The sequence below is a fragment of the Mauremys reevesii genome, linkage group 1 (genome assembly GCF_016161935.1).
Source record: "Mauremys reevesii isolate NIE-2019 linkage group 1, ASM1616193v1, whole genome shotgun sequence".
Classification (NCBI taxonomy): domain Eukaryota; kingdom Metazoa; phylum Chordata; order Testudines; family Geoemydidae; genus Mauremys; species Mauremys reevesii.
The window spans coordinates 3183159-3204894 of NC_052623.1; the positions used below are offsets into that span (position 1 = coordinate 3183159).

The 21736-nt window shown below is 45.8% G+C and overlaps 1 protein-coding gene across 1 annotated transcript; it reads right to left on the reverse strand.

The window, feature by feature from the left end:
• Window positions 1-646: 646 nt before the first annotated feature.
• LOC120378828 (olfactory receptor 52M1-like) lies at window positions 647-1587 on the reverse strand (the record flags this gene model as incomplete). The annotated part of the gene is made up of 2 exons (XM_039497133.1): window positions 647-684; window positions 906-1587. Coding segments are annotated over 2 exons (720 nt in total), but the record flags the coding sequence as incomplete, so codon positions are not given.
• Window positions 1588-21736: the final 20149 nt, after the last annotated feature.

Sequence of the window (21736 nt, forward strand, 5' to 3'; positions counted from 1 at the left end):
AGCCACACAAGGGTCTCTGCCCTCAGGACTCTGTAGCTGAGTTTCAGAGCCCACAAGCTGCACGGTGCACAGTCTCACCCGCCTGCCTTACAACCCTGCTACCAACCATCAACTGCTCCTATAGGGTTTCTTAGCTTCCCTCTCCACTCCTCATTGGTCTGTCAGCCCTAGCACTGTGTCCTCACTGTACTCACTACAGGCTCCTTGTCAGGCTGCAGCAGCTCCTGTCCCAGCCCCAGAGCAGAGGGAGCCCAGCTGGGGGCCAGGGGTGGAGGGAGGTGGAGTTAATCCAGAAAATGCCGGGGCTGAGGAGCTGAGGAGCAAGCAACAGGGGTGGCACGTTGGAGGAAGAGGCAGAAGTGAGGCAGGGCCTGGAGGAAGAGGTGGAGAAGGGAGTGGGGTCTTGACGGAATCGGTGGGAGCGTGGGAGGGGCCTTGTGGAAAGGTGTGGGGCAGGGGGCAAGGCCTTGGGGAATGGGTGGGGCAGGGCACAGGGTCTCAGGTGTCCCGTTACCAGCAATTAGAAAGGTGGCAACCCTGTGAGTTAATGAGCTGTACCCAGACTGATTCCTCGGTTTGTCATACAGACGCAGCAGAGAAAGGCCAGGAAAGGATTTTATGTCCTTTTGACTGTGCAGTCAGTGTTTCAGGGGAGAGGGACCAGCACCATGTCACCAGCCAGCTCTGAACGGAAACGGAATCTCAGAGCCAGAGCACCAGGAGAAAACTTTAGGCCTCTTTATGAGTAAAGAGCCGGAGCAGCCTGTCCCGGATCTGTTTGGTCCTTACCCCATAGATGATGGGGTTTAGCATGGGGGGAATAAAGAGGTATACGTTGGGAAATTGAACTTGGAAATGCAGGGGAACATCTTGGGCAAATCTGTATATGAGAGAGAAGAAGAGACCTGGGATATAAAAGGCTAAAATGACAAAGAGGTGGGAGCCGCAGGTCCCAAAAGCCTTGAACCGGGCATCGTTTGTGGGGAGGCTGAAGATGACCCTGAGGATCTGGACATAGGTCATGGCAATAAAAATTGCGTCCAGACCCAACACACAGAAAAGCACAAAGAGGCCATAGTAACTACTGATGCGGATGTCAGCGCAGGCCAGCTTCACCACAGCCATATGCCCACAGTACGACTGGGGGATGATGTTGGTTCTGCAATATGGCCACTGCCTCGCCAGGAAGGGAGTGGGCAGTATGATCATGCTGCCACGCAGCACTATGGCCAGGCCGATCATGGCCACCACGGGATTTGTCAGGATGATGGAATCTCTCAGGGGATCAAAGATGGCCACGTAGCGATCAAAAGCCATGGCCACGAAGATGCCAGACTCTATCACTGAGACACAATGAACAAAGTACATCTGGGTGAGGCAGGCACTGAAATCGATGTCCCTGAAATTGAACCAGAAAATGCTCAGCATTTTGGGCAGGGTGGACATGCACAGGACCAGGTCGGTGACAGCCAGCATGCAGAGGAAATAGTACATGGGCTCATGGAGGCTCGGCTTCCTCTTCACAATGAACAGGATGGTGAAGTTCCCCAAGATGGCTATGGCGTACATGGTGCAGAAGGGGATGGAGATCCAGACATGGGCCCCCTCCAGGCCAGGAATGCCCAGTAAGATGAAGGTGGAGGGGTTAGTGAAGTAAGTTGTGTTGGAATCTGACATGGCGTAGGGGAGAAGGTGTCCAACTCTGAGGCAGATGGTGTCTCCTGCATGTACCGTATGTTCCACTGACTTCCTGTATGTGCCCAGGCTTATGGTCACAGTACAAACACCTGTATGGAAACACAATATTAATCTGAGACACTACATGCACTACTGGAGGCTGTTCTTATGGGTGAAGCAGATTGGTCACTCCTCACACACTGATGAAATTTTCATTTTTTAGATAAATGAATTATGATGACATGACCCTACTAATCAGAATTCCGTATTTTATGGTGCTCCCTGCCTCAATAATTCTTGCACATTGTGGTGTGGGAAACCTTAATAGACATCAGCAGGAAACATGATGGTGGATACTGGTTAACCATCATTGTTCCTTAGGCCTTCTCTACACTGCCAAGTTTTTTCGTGAAAAAGCAACTTTTGGTGAAGAAACAGTGGCAGTGTACACACTGCAATCCACTTTCTATGATGGAACTCCTCTGTTTCAGTGACATCATATAACCACCTTGACAAGAGTTGTAAGGTTTATTACGCAAAAGTTTTGTCGCCGCTGTGCCAGTGTAGACACTTGCGCTTGATTTTATCACTGTAATTGGCCTCCTGAAAGTGTCTCACAATGCCCATCCTGACCCCTGTTGTCAGCAGTTTCAACTCCTCTGCCCTGCACCGAGGTAAACACCCTCTGCCCATCCCCATTTAAAGGCCCGGGAATTTTGAAATTCCCCTTCCTCTTTGGCATGGAGACTTCACACTGCCTGTTCTCAGGTGACCATTGCGGCTCCACGTAGCAAACACTCTCCCGCTTAGGCCACTGTGGAGCTGCTGGAACTGATCAGAATTTGGGGAGAGGAGGCTGTGCGGTCCCAGTTGTGCTCCAGCTGTAGGAATGTCGATACCAATGGGCAGGTTTCATGCAGCATGTAAGAAAAGAGCTGTGACCAGAACACACTGCAGTGAACAGGAAAGGTGAAGGAGCTGAGTGCCACGTACCAGGAATGCCGTGTACCAGAATGCAATGGAGGCAAAAGATTACTCCAGGGCTGCTTCCCAGACCTGCCATTTTTATAAGGAATTGGATGCTATCCTCATCTGTGAAATCACCTCCATAGCCAGGAGCCCTGTGGATATTTTGGTGGGTCTCGAGACGATGGAAATTGGACTCAACCCACAGGAGAAAGTCACTGATAAAGAGATGGAGTCATTAGAAGATGTGGAGCCCATGCTGGGTTCGCCCAGTGCTTTGTCCTGTCAGGAGCTGTTCTCCACTCCAGAGATGTGCAGCCAGTCTGGGCAGTCGCAATCAGGTGAGCCAGAAGCAGGAAAATAGACCCTGAAGTATGGAGGTTGGTTTAGGGCAGAGAAATGTACAAGGCTGTCTGGGTTTCCTTGTGCTGGGCATTTCCCCGTGCAGCTAGGCAGTACGGAGGGCAGGCTGCTGATGCACACCGAGATTTCACAGGATTCCTCCATGGAAATTTCTAGGAAACTTTCCGGCAGGTACTCAGCAATCCTGTGCTGAGGGTGCTTGGCAGAGCTGCTTTCTTCCTTCCAGCATTGAGTGACACTTTCCCGCCCCATTCTGCAAGAATAGGTGAGCAGCATAGGGACCGGGCTGGAAGCTGGAAGCATGTACTAGATGAAACCGTGCTTCATTGGTTCCGCTCAGGAGAGAGATATCTGCCACAATGACCCCCTCCTGTGGGAATGGGAATGGGTGGGAAATGTTACAGTGTTGTCCCATCATAAGTGCCTCGAGACCCCTCTCACATTGCTTTTTTCCATGCACAATGTCCCCTGGTGCTGGGTACACTCACCATCCTTGCAGTTTTTGCTTATAAAGGGTCAGCCAGACAATGATTGGTGTGTTACCAGCGGTGTATTTTAATGTAGCGTTTCAATGCTGTATGTGTAATTAACAATAATGTTTCCGTTTATTGTTACTTGTGGTTCACCAGATATGTCTTTGAAAGGAGGCACCCCCTCCACTCCAGCCGAGCATCTCAGCTGGATAAGAAAGTGCCCAAGATGGGGCAGGAAGATATGTTCTGGGAGGCGCAGCAGTACTCTGATATAGACAAGATGGAATACAGGCTGTGGAGGGAAAGCTACAAGAAGGAAAGAAAAGAAAATGAGACATAAACGAGGGATGCAACACAGAGGCTGATACAAGCTTTGGAGCAGCAAACCAACATGCTGCAGTCCCTTGTAACCCTCTACACTGAGAAGATGCATGTCTGCCTTCCCCTTCAGAACCTTCAGAACTCTTCCCCATGCCCTCACCAAATTCCACCCGCACATTCATTTCTGATTTCTGGGACTTCAAGCTTTCCCCTAAACTACACCCCCACAAACAGCTTTTCAAACAACAGCTGGACTTACGCTTAACTCTAAAATTCATCCCTCCTCTGGTACCTCCCCCCCGGCCAAGAATGTATGTTTGTCTGTGCATGAGCTCATAGTGTTGTGGGTTTTTTGGCTACAATAATAAGCACTCTTTATTTGTTTCCATGGAAGTCATGACAGCTTAAGGCAGCAGCAAAGAAAGATGCATTTTTATCGTTTCCTTACACTGCATCCTCGGCCTGAACAATCAGAACTGGGTCCTACCCTGTTGCATCGCAGGCGTATATGAACAAAGCTCTTCAGTCAGTTTGATTGGCAGCAAAAGTCATTTATTTCTCACCAGCATACATCTTTATACTCTTGAAGCAGGCAAGCAAGCAGTTGCTAATTGGTTAACAAAATTAACACACCCGCAGCTGTAACTTCATAAAACTAGCCAAGGCCAACTTCTCAAAACAAAGCTCAAAGCCTAATTAACCCATCCTAAAAACCTAAACATCTTAGCTTCCCACACTACCAGCTGCCAAGCTAGCAAAATATTCCCAACACCTCCCCCCTCTACCCAAAATCAAAAAGGAGGGAAAGAAAAAAGGAATAAAAACATAAGCAAAACATTTCCAACTTATTACAGCATAACACCACAATCTATCACAAGCCAAAATTAAAACTTTATAAAGCCAACCTATATAACCATGCAATTCTTAACATAACCCCAACAACACCAAACAAAAACAAAGCACAACAAATAAATGGTGTAAATTCTACAGGAGTCCCCCCTTCTCTATAGCACACCAACTTGTGGCAAACTTCTATTACCAAATCATCCCTCAGATGTCAGGTGATCAAACTGACACTGAGGGAGGGGGGGTCCTAGAAAAACACAACATAAACCACATAAAACGCAAAAAACAATTCTGGCCAGAAACAAACAAACAAACAAACAAACATAAAACACATAACATAAATTTAACTCTATAAATAAATGCATGGTACATAAAATGCTATGCAGCTAACACCAATTTTCTTAATATCTAAAAAACAAAACAAAACTATCCCTACTGGGCAAGCAATCATTACATACAATATACAAATATCCTTAGTACCATCAGGCAAAAAAAAAATTACATCCTAACTTACTTCTAAATTCAAAGCTATTCACAGCTTAAGGGTTCTTACTATTAACTTCTACCTTTAAACCCCCAAAAAATCACCACTTATATACCCTTAGCCTAATACAATTACAATTACATAGCACAATATACAAGCTTCAACTAATGCAACAAAATTATTTATAACCAAACAATTGCAAACTAATTTCTTTGCCTAAATTTATTTACAAACATTTCAAAAACACCAAAAACTTTTCTCTTTAGCATCTTTACAAAATTCAACTGCTATTCCCTCCAGCAACCACAGAGTTAACTTTGTACTCTGCCTAACATTACTTGCTAGTAGTTAATTACCTTTTCTATCAACTACACCCTCAAGGTTATCAACCAGTTTTCCAAGCTTGTTGTCTGTTGCCCGCCGCCTGGGCCCGATCCTTTTTTCCTCTTCAAGTTCTCTATCTATCGCGTGCCTGCCTGGGCCCGATCCATATTTCCTCTTGCTAAACCGTTCCTTTATGGACACCAAGTTATCCCACTATCAATTTAGCTAGGAGGGTGTACTTCTTAACTAGCCCCTACCCTTCTGGTATCTGCTGTGAACAACTATCTGTACTTTCCCACCGTGGGGGCTACATCAAATATCAAACAATCATACAACTGCCAATAATCAGTACATAATACAGAATTTACAAAAATCTAAAAAGGCTAACAAAAGCACTTTACATAAAGGTATTTGGGTCACATAAATTCAAAGCCATTCTCCCAAATTACCTAGATTTATGCCTACAACTCCCCCCTTTAAGAATACTCAACAAACCTTTAGGCCGAGTTTTCTCAAACTTTAGAAACAAAAAACAAATAGGCTCTAAAAAACAGGGGTTAGTAATGGGGGGGGGGGGTAATATCATTTACAATCCAATTAGGGAGGGCAATACATGCTAAAAAAAAATTCCACAACACAGGGTGCAGCCTGCAAAATAAACCCCAAAATCCAATCAATACCACAGTTTTTAGCAGGAGTCCCAAATTTTTTCCTGCCAGTGTGCAATTCTTTGCTTCTTTACCAGGGTCAGTTCTCAATGCCCTTTTAGTCAGGAATTTCTAGACATTGGCAATATCAATGATGTGAGTGTTTTTTCTTCTGTTCCACCACCATCGTGGTTCAAGTTCTACGGGGGAAATTATCAGGACACCACCTATACATTCAGGCAAAGCAAAAATTATCTCAATCAATTAAATCATTCAGGGAGGATCAAACAAAAGGGATCCTGGCACAGCTAACAAGCAGTTGTCCTCCAGGGGCTCAGGGTGTGTACATCTTGTTGCTTTCTCAGTCATTCCATCCACCATTGCAGCAGTCATCTCTAATACTGACACTGTTGCAGTTTCTTCAGTCCTACTGTTTGCAGCCTCAAATCCCGAATGAACAGTGGTAATATCTTGGACTAGTTCAGGAAATAGTTTTCCAGGCACTGCTTCTAAAGGCTTTAAAGTTTCAGCTGAGGTTTCCATAGATGTTACAGTTTCTGCAATGATTTGTTCTTCAATTGCTGCAGCTGTAACAGGCACAAATGTTTTTTGAGCCCCAGAGCTTTCAGTACTAAAAATGGGTGAGCCAGTATCTGCCAGCTGCACAGCTAAATTCTCTTGCTCCTCTTCGTCTCCCTTTCTACACACAGGCAGTTCTTGAGGACACATGTCGCTCTGTAGAGGGGCCCCATTTACAACTGCCCCTGGGCATTCTGATACTAGATTAGATGGCGCATTTCCTACATCATTCTGCATGGGGGCCTCAGCTGCAACCGCTCCAGTGGGCGCTGATTTCAAGGTAAACACAGTATCTTCTACCTCTGTCGTCCCAGGTGCCTCAGTTACCCCACTCTGCATTGCATCCCCCATAAGAGCTTCCTGAGTGATCTGCCGCCCATCGGATCCCTGAAGCCGAGCAGTTTGGGTGGGCTTGCGCAAAGTGATGTCCATAGCAAAGGCAGTTTGGGGAGGGCCAGTGAATCCAAACCCTCGAGACCCGCGGTCAATCGGGGTCGATCGGGGCACACATCCCTTGAAAGGTATTAACTGAGCAAGACGTGTACCAGCAGTTATAGTCACAGGGGGACAAAGGGCGCGTACCATTATCCCAATATTCCCCGTATGGTCGGCATCAATAAGGCCAGGCAAAACAAAAATACCTTGTTTTGATGTTGACGAGCGGCCGATCAAAAGGGCACTCAGTCCAAATCCTAATGGACCATCGATGTTGGAAGGAAGAACTTGAACCTCGTCAGTCTCTAAAACTACATCTGTCGCTGTGGCCAAGTCCACTCCGGCACTGCCACGGGTTGCTCCGGTGAGGTGTTCCAGGCAGCCGGGTTGGCGGGTGGAGGCACTTGTGTCGTCGCGCTCCTCCGAGGGGCGCTCCGTGATCCGTTTCCCGGCAGCGGTGTTCCATCCTTCTTGTAACGCGCCCAACAGTCGGTGGCGTGATGTCCAAACTTATCACATCGTGTGCAAGCGCCAGTTGCAGCTTCAGGTAACACATCAGAGGCCCGCTGCCCATTTTGCATAGGGCAGTCCCGCCGGAAATGCCCGGGTTTTCCGCAACCAAAACAGGGGCCGGCTGGCCGGGTCGGTTTTCTAGCCCCCCGCTGTCGCCTGAGCAGGGGTTGTAACGCCACGGCCAGTGCAGAGGCCTGTGCCTTAGCATGAATTGCTGCCTTATCCGTCTCCTCAAGCATAGCGGCCCTACCACATGCCTCAATCATTTCCATCAGGGTCGCAGTCTTGGGCAAGGTGGCTAATATATGGCGGCAAGTGGGATTTGCATTCTGGGTTGCAAGATCAAGTCCAACTGCAGTTTTGGCCTCTGGCGTCAGATTAGGAGATCTATCAATAGCCTCTCGAAGGCGATCCAAAAAGGTGGAATAAGGTTCCGATGGGCCTTGCATAATTTTAGCGTAGGGAGGGCTCGGCTTTCCCATCTGGGGCACCGCTTTAAAGGCAGCCAAAGCCAGTTCCTGCGACTGCTGCAGGATCCGGGGATCGAGGCGGGCTTGCAAATGCGGGTCAACAAAGCGGCCGGCTCCCAAAAGCATATCAGTAGTGGCCACGCGCCGAGGATCATCATCCGGTAAATCCAAATTGCGGACAAGAGCCAAGTCAACTGTCTTAGCCCAATCATCTTTCCACAACAGTTTCTGTGTAGGTGTAAGAAGCATGTCAGCTAGCTTAATCGCATCGTACGGACACATTGCTTGGCCAGCAAATACCTGTTCAATGATAGACTGTACATACGGATTATCTAGTCCATAAGCCATGATCGATTTCTGCGCCTCACGGATCAACTTCCAATCCAAAGGGGCCCACCGTCTATGATTAGGGTGTTGAGGGTCTGGCGTAATCACCGGAAAGGCCTCAGGTGTTAGACCTTCAAGGATGGCTTCTCTTAAACCCCCATGCCAGCGCTGTACCGGATCCAGAGGGTCCCCAGTTGGAGGGTCCCCGGGGCCAGGCGGGGCGGGGGGGTGAGTCGAATGAAAGCACTTGTGAAGATGCGATCGCGATGATCCAGGTGGAAAACCTTCCAATTGGTCCAACTTGTCACATATATGCTGCAGCTGTCGACCCTGGCGCTCCATCTCCTTATAGAAGGCATCAGACTGAGTAAACTGAGTAAACGTAGTCAAATCGGGATATGGGTTCGATGGCACATGTTCCACCCGAGCCTCCTCTGTCCCCCCGCAATCGTGGCACCCCCAGGCCCCGTGGACACGGCATGGCTTTGGAGGGGGTGCATACGGCAAGGCTGTCTCCATAGGCTCGGGCGTATCGGGGGGTAACGGGACCGTTGCAGGATCAATCATGTCGGGGCCGATAGCCACATTGGAGGGTAGTGGAGGCGTAGCAGGGGCAACATCATCCATGGGGAAGGGGTCGGAAGCCAAAGGTATCACCGTGTCCTCACCACCGAAAAACTCTCTGGCTCCAACCGGCAACACAGAAGGCATTCCGGGCGTTGGGAGGCAAAGCTCAGAAAGGGCCGCCTGCACTCCTGCCTCGGCCGCGAGAGTTTCTACTATCTCCTTCGCCTTATTCCATACTGGACTCAGGGAGAAGGCCTCCTTATCGCCCTGAGCCACCGACTTCCAAAGCTCGGAGCCTAGCCGCTCCCAAACAGTTTTATCAAAAATTGTACTTGGTTGAACAGAAAGTCCCCTTCTCCGTCCCCACCGCAGCAGACGGGATAACGTATCAGAGGGGAGCTTCTCTCCCTGCCGCTCCGCGATGCGCATCAAATATTCATGCACCGTCCTTTCTTCCGCTGATGCAGCGGTTCCCATGTTAGCTGCTCACCTCTGGGCTGGGGTGTGCCTCCCTTTTCAGACGCCCTGCGGCTTGCCACTCGACACTGAGCTCAGGTGCGCCCCTCTTTTCGGACGCCCTGCGGCTCCTAGCCGCTCAACACTGAACTCAGGTGCGCCCTTCTCTTCGGACGCCCTGCGGCCGCCGCTCAACACTGAGCTCAGTTGCGCCCCTCTTTTTGGACGCCCTGCGGCTCCTAGCCAATCGACACTGAGCTCAGGTGCACCTCCTTTTCTTCTTTTCAGTTCAGGCCACCAACACTATCCTCATTCGATACGAATCACGTCGGGGTCACCATTTGTTGCATCGCAGGCGTAAATGAACAAAGCTCTTCAGTCAGTTTGATTGGCAGCAAAAGTCATTTATTTCTCACCAGCATACATCTTTATACTCTTGAAGCAGGCAAGCAAGCAGTTGCTAATTGGTTAACAAAATTAACACACCCGCAGCTGTAACTTCATAAAACTAGCCAAGGCCAACTTCTCAAAACAAAGCTCAAAGCCTAATTAACCCATCCTAAAAACCTAAACATCTTAGCTTCCCACACTACCAGCTGCCAAGCTAGCAAAATATTCCCAACACTACCCTACGAAAACTGGGCTTCATTATGCATTACAATCCCAAGCTCAGCAACAAACATTATTGGTCTTCATCTTCAGTGTGTTGCCTTGAAACCTCCCTGATTCAAATTGCCCCCTGTTGTGCCCCTCTAATAGCCTTGATAGGTGGCTGCTCAAAATCAGCAGCCAAGCATTCTGCCTCAGCAGTCCACTCCTAAGCAATTTTTTCACCCTTTCCTTTGCAAATATTATGCAACATGCAATATGTGGCTATGACCATAGAATATTATCCTCATTGAGGTCTAACCTAGCATAAAGGCATCACCACCGTGCCTTTAATCTGCCAAATGCACATTCCACGATCATCCTGCACCTACTCAGCCTATTGTTGAAATGCTCCTTACTGCTATCCAGGTTTCCCATGTACAGCTTCATGAGCCATGGCATTAAGGGGTATGCCAGGTATCCCAGGATCACTATAGGCATGTCGACATCTGCTGAGGGGATTTTCTTGTCTGGAAAGAAAGTCCTCACTGGCAGCTTTCGGTAAAGCCCGGTATTCCTGAAGACTCGTGCGTCATGCACTTTTCTGGACCACCCCACAGCTTTCAGTGATCTATGAGCACCTGCAACACCATAGAGAAGAACCCCTTCCAATTGATGTACTCCATCACAAGGTGCTCTGGTGCCAAATTTGAAATATGCATGACTTCTATCTGCCCTTCGAAGTTAGGGAAACCCATTTCTGCAAAGTCATCCACAATTTCATGCACGTTGCCAAGAGTCAGTCCTTCATAGCAGGATGTGATTAATGGCCCTGCACACCTGCCTTAACACAGCCCCAGTGGCTGATTTCCCGACTCCAAATTGATTTGCAACTGACCAGTAGTAGCCTGGTGTCACCAGCTTCCACTCTTGACCGCCAAGTGCTTCTCCATCAAGAGGGCAGCTCTCATTTTTGTGTCCTTGCACGGCAGGGATGGGATGAGCTCAACACACACTTCCAGAAAGATGGCTTTCCGCATCCTAAAGTTCCGAAGCCACTGCTCCTCATCCCAGACCTGCATAATGATGTGATCCCACCATTCCGTGCTCGTTCCCCAACCCCAAAAGCGATGTTCCAACCTGTTCAGCTCTTCCGTGAATGCCAAAAGCACTCTAATGCTGTTGCTATCCATGTCAGACAGCATGTCAGGCAATGGTAACTCCTATGGCCTTTGCAACTTCAAGATTGATTCCACTGCAATTTGTGATGTGCTACTAACAGCTAGCAGATCAGTGGGGAGCAGCATGGGATACATGCCTGCAAAGAGAGATGGCAAGTTGAGCAGAAAACAAGGGATGTTAAAAATTTTGTGAACTGGAGATGGAAAAACATGGAATGCTGGGACATAAAGCAATGCATCATGGGTAACTGAGCTCAGTTCCATGATGTGTTGCAATCTGCTCTGCCTTCCCACAATACCTATTGGCACAAGGTGGCGAGGTGAAATATGGGATAGCTACCAACAGTTCATTGCTCTCACTGTTGCTGCACCCACACCACAGTTATGAACTCACCAAAGAACCACACATCTCACTCAAAACTAGAAGTCTGCAATCAGGCAGCAGCAAAGACACACACACACACACAAAAGGCAAATTATGAGAATATATGTTTGTTTGATCAAGGGAACCAAGGAGATCGAACAGACTTTGATATCTCTGAGACATTTGCTTCAGTAGGGGAAAATAGTCAGATAAAATTATGAACACTATACAATATCAGTAGAGCACATATTAAATGCACAAAAATCTGGTTAACTCATAGATCTCAGAAAACAGTTGACAATGTGCCATTGTCAGCAAATGGGCTGATTCTACTGGGGTTCTGCAGGGAGCAGCTCCAAACCCAATGGTAATTAATATTTTCTTCAAGGATCTAGAAGCAAATAGAAAATCACTACAGATAAAATTTGTGGATGATGCAATGATTGGCAGAGTGGTTAGAATGAGGAGGCCAGGGCAGGCACACCAATTGATCTGGAGACTTGGGTGAGCTGGCCCATGCAAACAAAAAATTTAAATATAATCAAATGCAAAGTGATCCTCTCAGATCAGGGAATGCAGGCCCGACCCACAGTTGATGGGGTAGGCAACCTAGTGACAGATGATGTGGAAAAAGCTGAAGTACTCAACGCTTTTTTCTCTGTTTTAACAGACAAGGTCAACTCCCAGACTGCTGCACTGGGCAACACAGTATGGGGAGGAGGTGAGCAGCCCTCAGTGGTGAAAGAACAGGTTAAGAACTACTGAGAAAAGCTGGACGTGCACAAGTCCATGGGTCCAGATCTAATGAATCTGAGCATGTTGAGTGAATTGGCTTATGTGATTGCAGAGCCATTGGCCATTATCTTTGAAAACTTGTGATGACTGGGGAAGGTCCCAGACAATTGGAAAAAAAGGCAAATGTAGTGCCCATCTTTAAAAAAGGGAAGAAGGAAAACCTGGGAAACTACAGACCGGCCAGCCTCATCCCAGTGCCTGGAAAAATCATAGGGCAGGTCCTCAAGGAATCCATTTTGAAGCACTTGGAGGAGAGGAAGGTGATCACGAACAGTCAATATAGATTCACCAAGGGCAAGTCATGCCTGACCCACCCAATTGTCTTCTATGATGACATAATTGGCTTTGTGGTTATGGGGAAAGCAGTGGACGTGATAAATCTTGACTTTAGCAAAGCTTTTGATACCGTCTCCCACGGTATTCTTGACAGCAATTAAAAAAGTATGAATTGGATGAATGGACTATAAGGCAGATAAAAAGCTGGCTAGATTGTCGGGGTCAGTGGGTAGTGATCAATGGCTCAATGTCTAGCTGGCAGCTGGTGTCAAGCGGAGTGCCCCAGGGGTCAGTCGTGGGGCCAATTTTCTTCAACATCTAAATTAATGATCTGGATGATGGGTCCAGTTTTGGTCCCCCCGCTACAGAAGGGATGTGGACAAATTGGAGAGAGTCCAGCGAAGGGCAATGAAAATTATCAGGAGGCTGAAGCACATGACTTATGAGGAGAGGCTGAGGGAACTGGGATTGTTTAGTCTGCAGAAGAGAAGAGTGAGGGGGGATTTGATAGCTGCTTTCATCTACCTGAAAGGGGGTACCAAAGAGGATGAATCTAGACTGTTCTCAGTGATACCTGATGACAGAACAAGAAATAATGGTCTCAAGTTGCAGTGGGAGAGGTTTAGGTTGGATATTAGGAAAAACTTTTTCACTCAGAGAGTGGTGAAGCACTGGAATGAGTTACCTAAGGAGATGGTGGAATCTCCTTCCTTATAGGTTTTTAAGTCCCAGCTTGACAAATCCCTGGCTGGGATGATTTAGCTGGGGTTGGTCCTGCTTTGAGTGGGGGGTTGGACTGGATGATTTCCTGAAGTCTCTTCCAGCCCTCATCTTCTATGATTCTAGGGCACTGTATTATGGAACGCAGGAACCCTGTAATGGATTTATTGGTCACTGTGGAAACAAATTCATCATGAGCTCCCAGTGCGATACTGTGGCCAAAAGGGCAAATGTGATACTTATATGCATAAGCAGGAGAGAGTTGAGTTGGAGCAGGGGAAGGAGTTTACCTCTACACATTGTAGCCTTGAGGATTAATCTATTGGTCTGTATAAAATGTCTTTTTGATAAAAGTCTGTAGGCTGCATAGATTATAGAATTATTTACAATAAACTGTAATGCAAGATACCTATAGACATCCAGGCCAGACACCCTGGCCAATTTCCTGCGTGACGCTGAAGGCAACCTTTAAGACCCTTACTCAGAAAAGTAATAATAGAATACAAATCTACGTAAATGTCTGGGGATCTTTTGAATGTCTCAAAACCTTTCACCTAGTTAGGGTGAAAAATGGGGATTTCTGCCCACAAATCTAACACGTACACCACAGATGCGTACATATCTGTCACTCATACGCACATAAAAGGTTAGCCTATGAGAATTGGTACCCTAACCTTTCCATGGGGGAAAGACAAATTTGGGCATAGGAGGAAGGATTTCTCCCTATAAAAAGGGTGACAATCCACCATTAGGCAGGAGATACATCCAGCTATCTTCCATCGTCTCACCCTGTCTCCCCTTTGAAGGCTGTCAACTACTGATAAGTCGTGGTATTATTTCTTTTCACAGCTGTAAGTATAAAGAAATCTAATGTCTGCTTTATCTTTTGAAAGCATCTAGTTTATAGACTTATACTCAGCCTTTTTATTATTTCCTTTTAAAATAACACCTAAGTTCAGAGTGAATTAGAACTGTGTATTATCATAGATTTATATCTCTTAAAGAACTGTGATATTTGTAACTTTGTAATCTCAAACTGCTTTTAACATTTTACATTTACCTATTGTTTCATTGATTTTAAATAAAGGGTCTTGATTGACTCATTTTGTCTCAGTGTAAGTTCCTGTCATATACCCCAATCTTCTTGTATAAATTCTGCAAAGCCTGATTTAAGACGAACTCTTATCTTCTAATTATATATATTGGCAAACCATACCGATATTATTAATATTGATTAATTATTACTAACATTACTAAATAAAACTAAATTAAGTGGATAAATTCCACTGACCCTACTAACCCGCCCCACATCAGGCTACAGGCTGGCGACCACGAAGGGACAGGATTTGAAGAGTGTGTGACAGGAATTTTGGGAATTCCAGATATTCCTAGACCCTTTAGGGAATTTTTCTTTGAAGCATAATTAAATGGTTAAAAATTTCAGTAAACTCTGAGTCTCTCTCTTAAAACAGAGTCAACTTCCTGTGGCTGCTGCTGGCAGCACGCCCAGTATTTCCGTTTTGTATTGTGGTTAAATCTCCTAAGGTTTACTTTCACTTTAGCCTATGACTAGTTTTTGATATTAGCTAACTGAATAGCTTAAATATTGCTTAAAAGTGATACGTGCGCAGAAAGGGGCTTTGTAAGTTGAAGTTATAACGAATGGTACCGATAAGATATTAGCAGTAGCACGGAATTCAGTGACCCACACTAGTGGTGGCGGGGAGTTAATAAAGCAAGGTATTAATAGCCGCCAGAAAGGCCGCAATCAGTCAGAACTTAACAGTTCAAAGATACCTTATCTTAGTCTCCTTAACTCTTCCGGACTGCACCTCTGATCCGTCTGCCTCAGTATTCCCCCGATATTTGGCAGGTCCCGACAGAGGGGAAAGACCTCTCGATTTGCTATAAGCCATCGAGAGAAGAGAGGGAACATATCCCCACTCCCTCTATTTTCTTGGGACTTTTTATGATATAAAGTGTTAAACCGGTTAAGGGGTGTTATTCCTGTTGTTTCTGTAAAAGGGACGCCTTTTTGTATCAGAACTAAATCAACAGAGGATGAATTCTAGTGAATATACTAGAAAAAGAAAGAGATGAATTCTCTATTTCGTATTAAGAGTATTAAAAGTGAAGAAAGAGCAGGAGTAGAGTGTGTTGGAGTTTCTAGTAGTTTGGCTTTGGAAAACTTTGCTAGGAAATATATTCAGGAACATGGTGGAGGTTTGGAACAGCTGAGAAATAGTGGAATGATTTCTGAGCAGAGAAACCCGTGGGGTTTTGTGAGTAATGTATTTGAGGAAGAAACAGAGCAGAAAAAGAAAAGAGCTAAAGTGGTGAAGGGAATAGCTGTTGAATGCCTGCTTGTAGCTTGTAGTTCATTGTGAAAGAAATTGGATAAAAAGATGGAGTTACTCAGGGAAGTTCAGCAGATTGTGATAGCCTATCGAGTAGACCGTGGTCGGTTGTTGGAAAAGATTAAAGAACTAGAAAAGGGAGAAAATATAGCAGAGGAGGCTGAAGAATTGATTCCCATCCCTATTGCTATGGTGGAACAGACAGAGGTAGAAAATTGTATTGGACCAGTGACTAGAAGTAAAACAAGAGAATTAGCTCAAGCAGACACAGTACCTTCAGAAGTGGAGTTGCAGATTGAATCTGTGGAGCCACAAGAGGAGTCAGAGGAGGAAATTGGCAGTGCAAAAGCCACTGACAGTCTGCTGATAGAAGACGGAAGCTCTGAGGTGGCAGTTCAGGAGGTAGAGACAAGTGTCATAGAAAGAGGTGGTGACACAAATAAGGAAATAAGTGAAGCAGTCAGTAACGCATACAAAGAAGCAGAAAAAGCTTCTGTAGAGACAGTTTCTGTGAGTGAAGAAGCAGTACCTTTAGAATCGGTCATTGTTCAGGGATTAGAAGAGGCCGTATCACAGGTAACACTTGTAGCTAATGCATGTGATGTAGTGATCTCTAAGTTACAAAGAGAGCTACAACAACAAGCAGGGAATAGAATTCCTGCTCCTCCACCCAATTTTACATTAGCACCATATAGAGTAGAAGATCCAGTCCCTTTGGGTGGGCATTTATTGGCATTTGGGCAATCAACATTGCCTAGACCCCAGGAATTTCATGGGTCCTCTACACCCCTGTGGTATATGCTGGTATCACCTAGTGTATCGGTAGAATGCCCGACTACATCAGATTTTAGTGGACTAAGGGATGTCCTGTGTCAGTGTGGAGACGCTCTGAATGTAAGCCATAGACATTTCATGGAAAGTTATCCTAGATACCCAGGATTATCTCCAGTGGAAAGTTTTGATGGTTCAGATGAGGAAAATGTGAATCCAGGTAGAAGGAGTCAAGGAATAGAAATTGTAGATTTAAGCTCAGATGAAAGCTCAGATTCAGATCCAGAAGAAGGGACTTCAGGTTCCAATTCTGATTGTCCTGTAGCAGTTGTTACAGATATTAAAACCTTAGACCTAGTAGCTAAGCAAGTAGGAATGATGGAGGATTCTTCACTTGCTATGCATGCACAACGTGTGCAGGAGACAGCAAAAGTGTTTGGCTTAAGAAGAGAAGATTGGGTTAAAATCTTAAAACTCACAGTGAATCGAGCATTGTGGAGTACTTTGCCACTTAAGTTTAGGGTAGGAGAGAAAACTTTTGAAGAGACAGTAGCCTTATTGGAACATAACCAGCACCCAGGGCAAGCTGGAGTAGTAATTCTGTCTAACTTAAAGCAGAAACCTAATGAAACTCCACATCAGTTTCATTTGCGGTTAAGTGCAGCTTGGCGAAGTCATATAAAAAAGAAAACAGATGAACTGCCATACATCAGTTTGCTAGTTAATAATTCTCTTCCTCAGTTAAAAAGTACAAATAGGTCACCTAAGAAAGAATCATACCTTTGCATTGATGAGATTAGCAGACCCAAAGAATTGTCTACTGGGAACTGATTTCTTATACAAACACGGATGTGTTCTTGATTTGTGTAACCAATTATTGTGTTTTTCAGTAGAACAAGAAAAGGATGTGTGGTATGGTATCTCCAGTGGAGGACTCTGAACCTGAAGGGTATGATTTGGACAAAATAGTGGCTAAACATGCAGACCAACCTGAGTTACAGGCATTACTGTACAAACATGCAGATACCTTTGCTAAACACAAACATGACTGTGGATGCATGGCCGTCACTATTGTTGTAGAAGGAGGAGAAATTTCAGGCCAAAGACAGTATCCCTACCCAGAACAAGCAAATCCATACATAGAAAAGACTATCAAGTCTTTGCTGACACAGGGAGTACTACGAAAATGTACTTCCACTGCAAATTCACCTATTTGGCCTGTCAAGAAACCAGATGGTTCGTGGCGTCTCACAATAGACTACAGACGCCTAAACCAAGTTTCCCAACTTTGATCAATTGGATCTAAGGGGGGAGGAAAAACAAAAGCTCTTTCAACCTTTAATCCAGGAGACAGATTCCATTAATAGGTATAAATTCTTTGTTGATGGTTCTAGTTATTACCATCAAGGTAAACCCTATCCTGGGTTTGGAATCTATGCAGTTCCCCCTGAGGGGAAAGAAGAGCCTTGGGAAAAGGCATATTCATGCACTCCACATTCGGCTCAATATGCAGAATTAGCTGCAATGGCTTGTGTGTTGGAGTACTGTGTGCAGTTCTCCATCACCACCACATACCAAGATATCTGTCTGTTTTCAGACTCTGCATGGGTATGCAATTCTCTCACAGAGATTCTACCATATAGGGAAACAAATGGTTTTACATCTTCTGATGACACACCTATTAGGTATGCATCACTGATGAAATATATCCATTGGTTAACAGTAATAGTTACTGTTTCAGAGCGGCCAATCAAAGTAAAAAAAAAAGTAAAAGCTCACTGGAAATTGGACCCTTATGCTATGGAAAATGAGAAAGCTGATAAATTGGCCCGTGAAGGAGCCCGATCAGGAGAATTTTGGGAAGGTAAGGATCAGGAGTATTCTATTATTACCCCTAATCCTAAATGTCCTATAGCTGCAACTAAATTGGTACAACCCAATATACCAGATCTGAAAGATATGCAAAAATTGGATAAGGACATAATGAGAGTAGTCCTAGAGCTTTCCAAAATAGGTAAAGAGGGATCATTAACAATAGACCCTTTGTACAAATGACATGAACAACAGTTACAAGTAGTAGATGGAGTTCTCATGTATACAGGAGGTCCTTTCCCTGTGTGGGTATTTCCAGCTCACCTACGGAGGGAAATGATGTATATGGTCCATGACACTGCTACAGGAGGACATCAGGGAGTGGACAAAACTGTCCAACGTCTTGCATCTGTAGGATGGTGGCCACTTCTTAGGATTGATGTGCAACAGTATTGTGAAAATTGTCTGGCATGTGCCCAAGCTAATCCTACTCCATCCCAAAGAAATGCGCCACTAAGATCCCGGGTGTATGAAGGTCCTTGGATGGCTTTGCAGATTGACTTTGTAGGTCCTTTGCCAAGGACTCAAAGAGGTAACCAATATCTATTGGTGATTATCGATCATTTCTCAAAGTGGATAGAGGCATTTCCCCTTAAAGCCAATACTGCAAGAGCCACTGCCAAGGTCTTAGTAGAACAAGTCTTCTCTCGCTGGGGGATCCCTGCAAAGGTAGAATCAGACCAGGGATCACATTTTACAGGACAGTTCTTTAGGGATTGTCTTAAATTAATGGGAGTCCCGCAGAGACTACACATCCCATACAGACCACAGTCATCTGGGATGGTGGAACGAACCAATCGGACTATAAAAGTGATGTTGAGGAAACTGGTTAATGCCAATGGACGTAACTGGGACACCCTCATGCCTTTAATTTTAATGGCATTGAGGGCGACACCGGCTGCATCTACTGATAAAACACCTTTTGAAGTGATGACAGGCCGAACAATGAGATTACCAGAACATTTAATTTGGCAAGCTAGTGGCACTCAATTAGAGGGAATAAAAATGGATACCTACCTGCAAAATCTGCAAAAACATTTAAATCACATTCACTTGCAGGTAGCTGCCAAATTGGGAAAATCCAGACGTAAGACAAAGGCTTACTTTGACAAAAACCAGAGAGAGAATACTTGGGAGGTAGGAGACCAAGTAATTGGATAAATTAATTATGAAGAACTGACCTTACTAATGTCAATTCCATATTTTATGGTGCTCCATCAGTCAATAATTCCTACACATCATGGTGTGGAAAACCTTCACAGGAACCAGCAGGAAACATGAGTGTGGATACTGGTTATCCATCATTGTTCCTTAGGGCTTGTCAACACTGCTTTGTTTTGTCACCAAAAGGCAGCTTTTGGTGTTAAACAGTGGAGGTGTATACTCTGCAAAGCCACTTTCGATGACAGAACTCCTCAGTTTCAGTGAGAGTATAAAACCACCTTGACAAAAGTTATAAGGCTTTTTAAACTAAAGTTTTGTGGCCGAAGTGCCAATGTTGACACTTTCACTTGATTTTATCCCAGTAATAGGCCTCCAGAAGGCATCCCACAGTGCTCATGCTGATACTCTGGTCAGAAGTTTCAACTCTGCTACCTTGCATCCAGGTAAACACCTTCCACCCGGTCCCCCCTGTAATGTCCCGGGAATTTTGAAATTCCTGTTCTTGTTTACTCAGCGTGGAGAGCTCACATCACATGTTCCCAGGTAACCATGATGAATCCACACAGCAATTGCCCTCCCACTTGGACCACTTCAGAGCTGATGGATCTACTCACTATTTGGGGAGAGGAGGCTGGGCAGTCCCGGCTGTGCTCCCGTTGTAGGAATTTCGATACCTATGGACAGATTTTGCTCAGCTTCTGGGAAACAGAGCAGAAGGAGACTCCACTGATTGGAAGGCATGAGATGCACCATACTAGGGATGGGGGTTCCACGACCACCACTCCCAAGAGGAGAAGGAGGAGGGTGGTGGTGGTCGGGGACTCTCTCCTCAGGGGGATTGAGTCATCTATCTGCCACCCTGACCGGGAAAACCAAGAGATGTGCTGCTTGCCAGGGCTAGGATTCATGATGTGATGGAGAGACTGCCGAGACTCATCAAGCCCTCGGATCACTACCCCTTCCTGCTTCTCCTCATGGCACCAATGATACTGCCAAGAATGACCTTGAGCGTATCACTACAGACTACTTGGCTCTGGGAAGAAGGATAAAGGAGTTTGAGGCGCAAGTGGTGTTCTCGTCTATCCTCCTGTGGCAGGAAAAGGCCAGGGTAGAGACCGTCGAATCATGGAAATCAACGAATGGCTATGCAGATGGTGTCGGAGAGAAGGGTTTGGATTCTTTGACCATGGGATGGTCTTCCAAGAAGAAGGATTGCTAGGCAGAGACGGGCTCCACCTCACGAAGAGAGGGAAGACCATTTTTGCAAGCAGGCTGGCTAACCTAGTGAGGAGGGCTTTAAACTAGGTTCACTGGGGGAAGGAGACCAAAGCCCCAAAGTAAGTGGAGAAGTGGGATATCGGGAGAAAGCACAAGTAGGTGAGTGCAAGAGGGGAGGGCTCCTGCCCCATACTGGGACACCAGGAGGATCAGTGAGTTATCTTACATGCCTATACACAAATGCAAGAAGCCTGGGGAACAAGCAGGGAGAACTAGAAGTCCTGGCACAGTCAAGGAATTATGATGTAATTGGAATAACAGAGACTTGGTGGAATAACTCACATGATTGGAGTACTGTCATGGATGGATATAAACTATTCAGGAAGGATAGGCAGGGCAGAAAAGGTCGGGGAGTTGCGTTGTATGTAAGAGAGTAGTATGACTGCTCAGAGCTCCAGTATGAAACTGCAGAAAAACCTGAGAGTCTCTGGATTAAATTTAGAAGTATGAACAACAAGGGTAATGTCATGATGGGAGTCTGCTACAGCCCACCAGACCAGAGTTGGTCTGGTACCTGAGTGTTGGAGACCCAGCAAGTAACAGAAGTTGCTAGATCACAGGCCCTGGTTCTCATGGGTGACTTTAATCACCCTGATATCTGCTGGGAGAGCAATACAGCGGTGCACAGACAAACCAGGAAGTTTCTGGAAAGTGTAGGGGACAATTTCCTGGTGCAAGTGCTGGAGGAACCAACTAGGGGCAAAGCCCTTCTTGACCTGCTGCTCACAAACAGGGAAGAAATAGTAGAGGAAGCAATAGTGGATGGGAACCTGGGAGGCAGTGACCATGAGATGGTCGAGTTCAGGATCCTGACACAAGGAAGAAAGGAGAGCAGTAGAACAGAGACCCTGGACTTCAGAAAAGCAGACTTCGACTCCCTCAGGGAACTGATGGGCAAGGTCCCCTGGGAGAATAACATGAC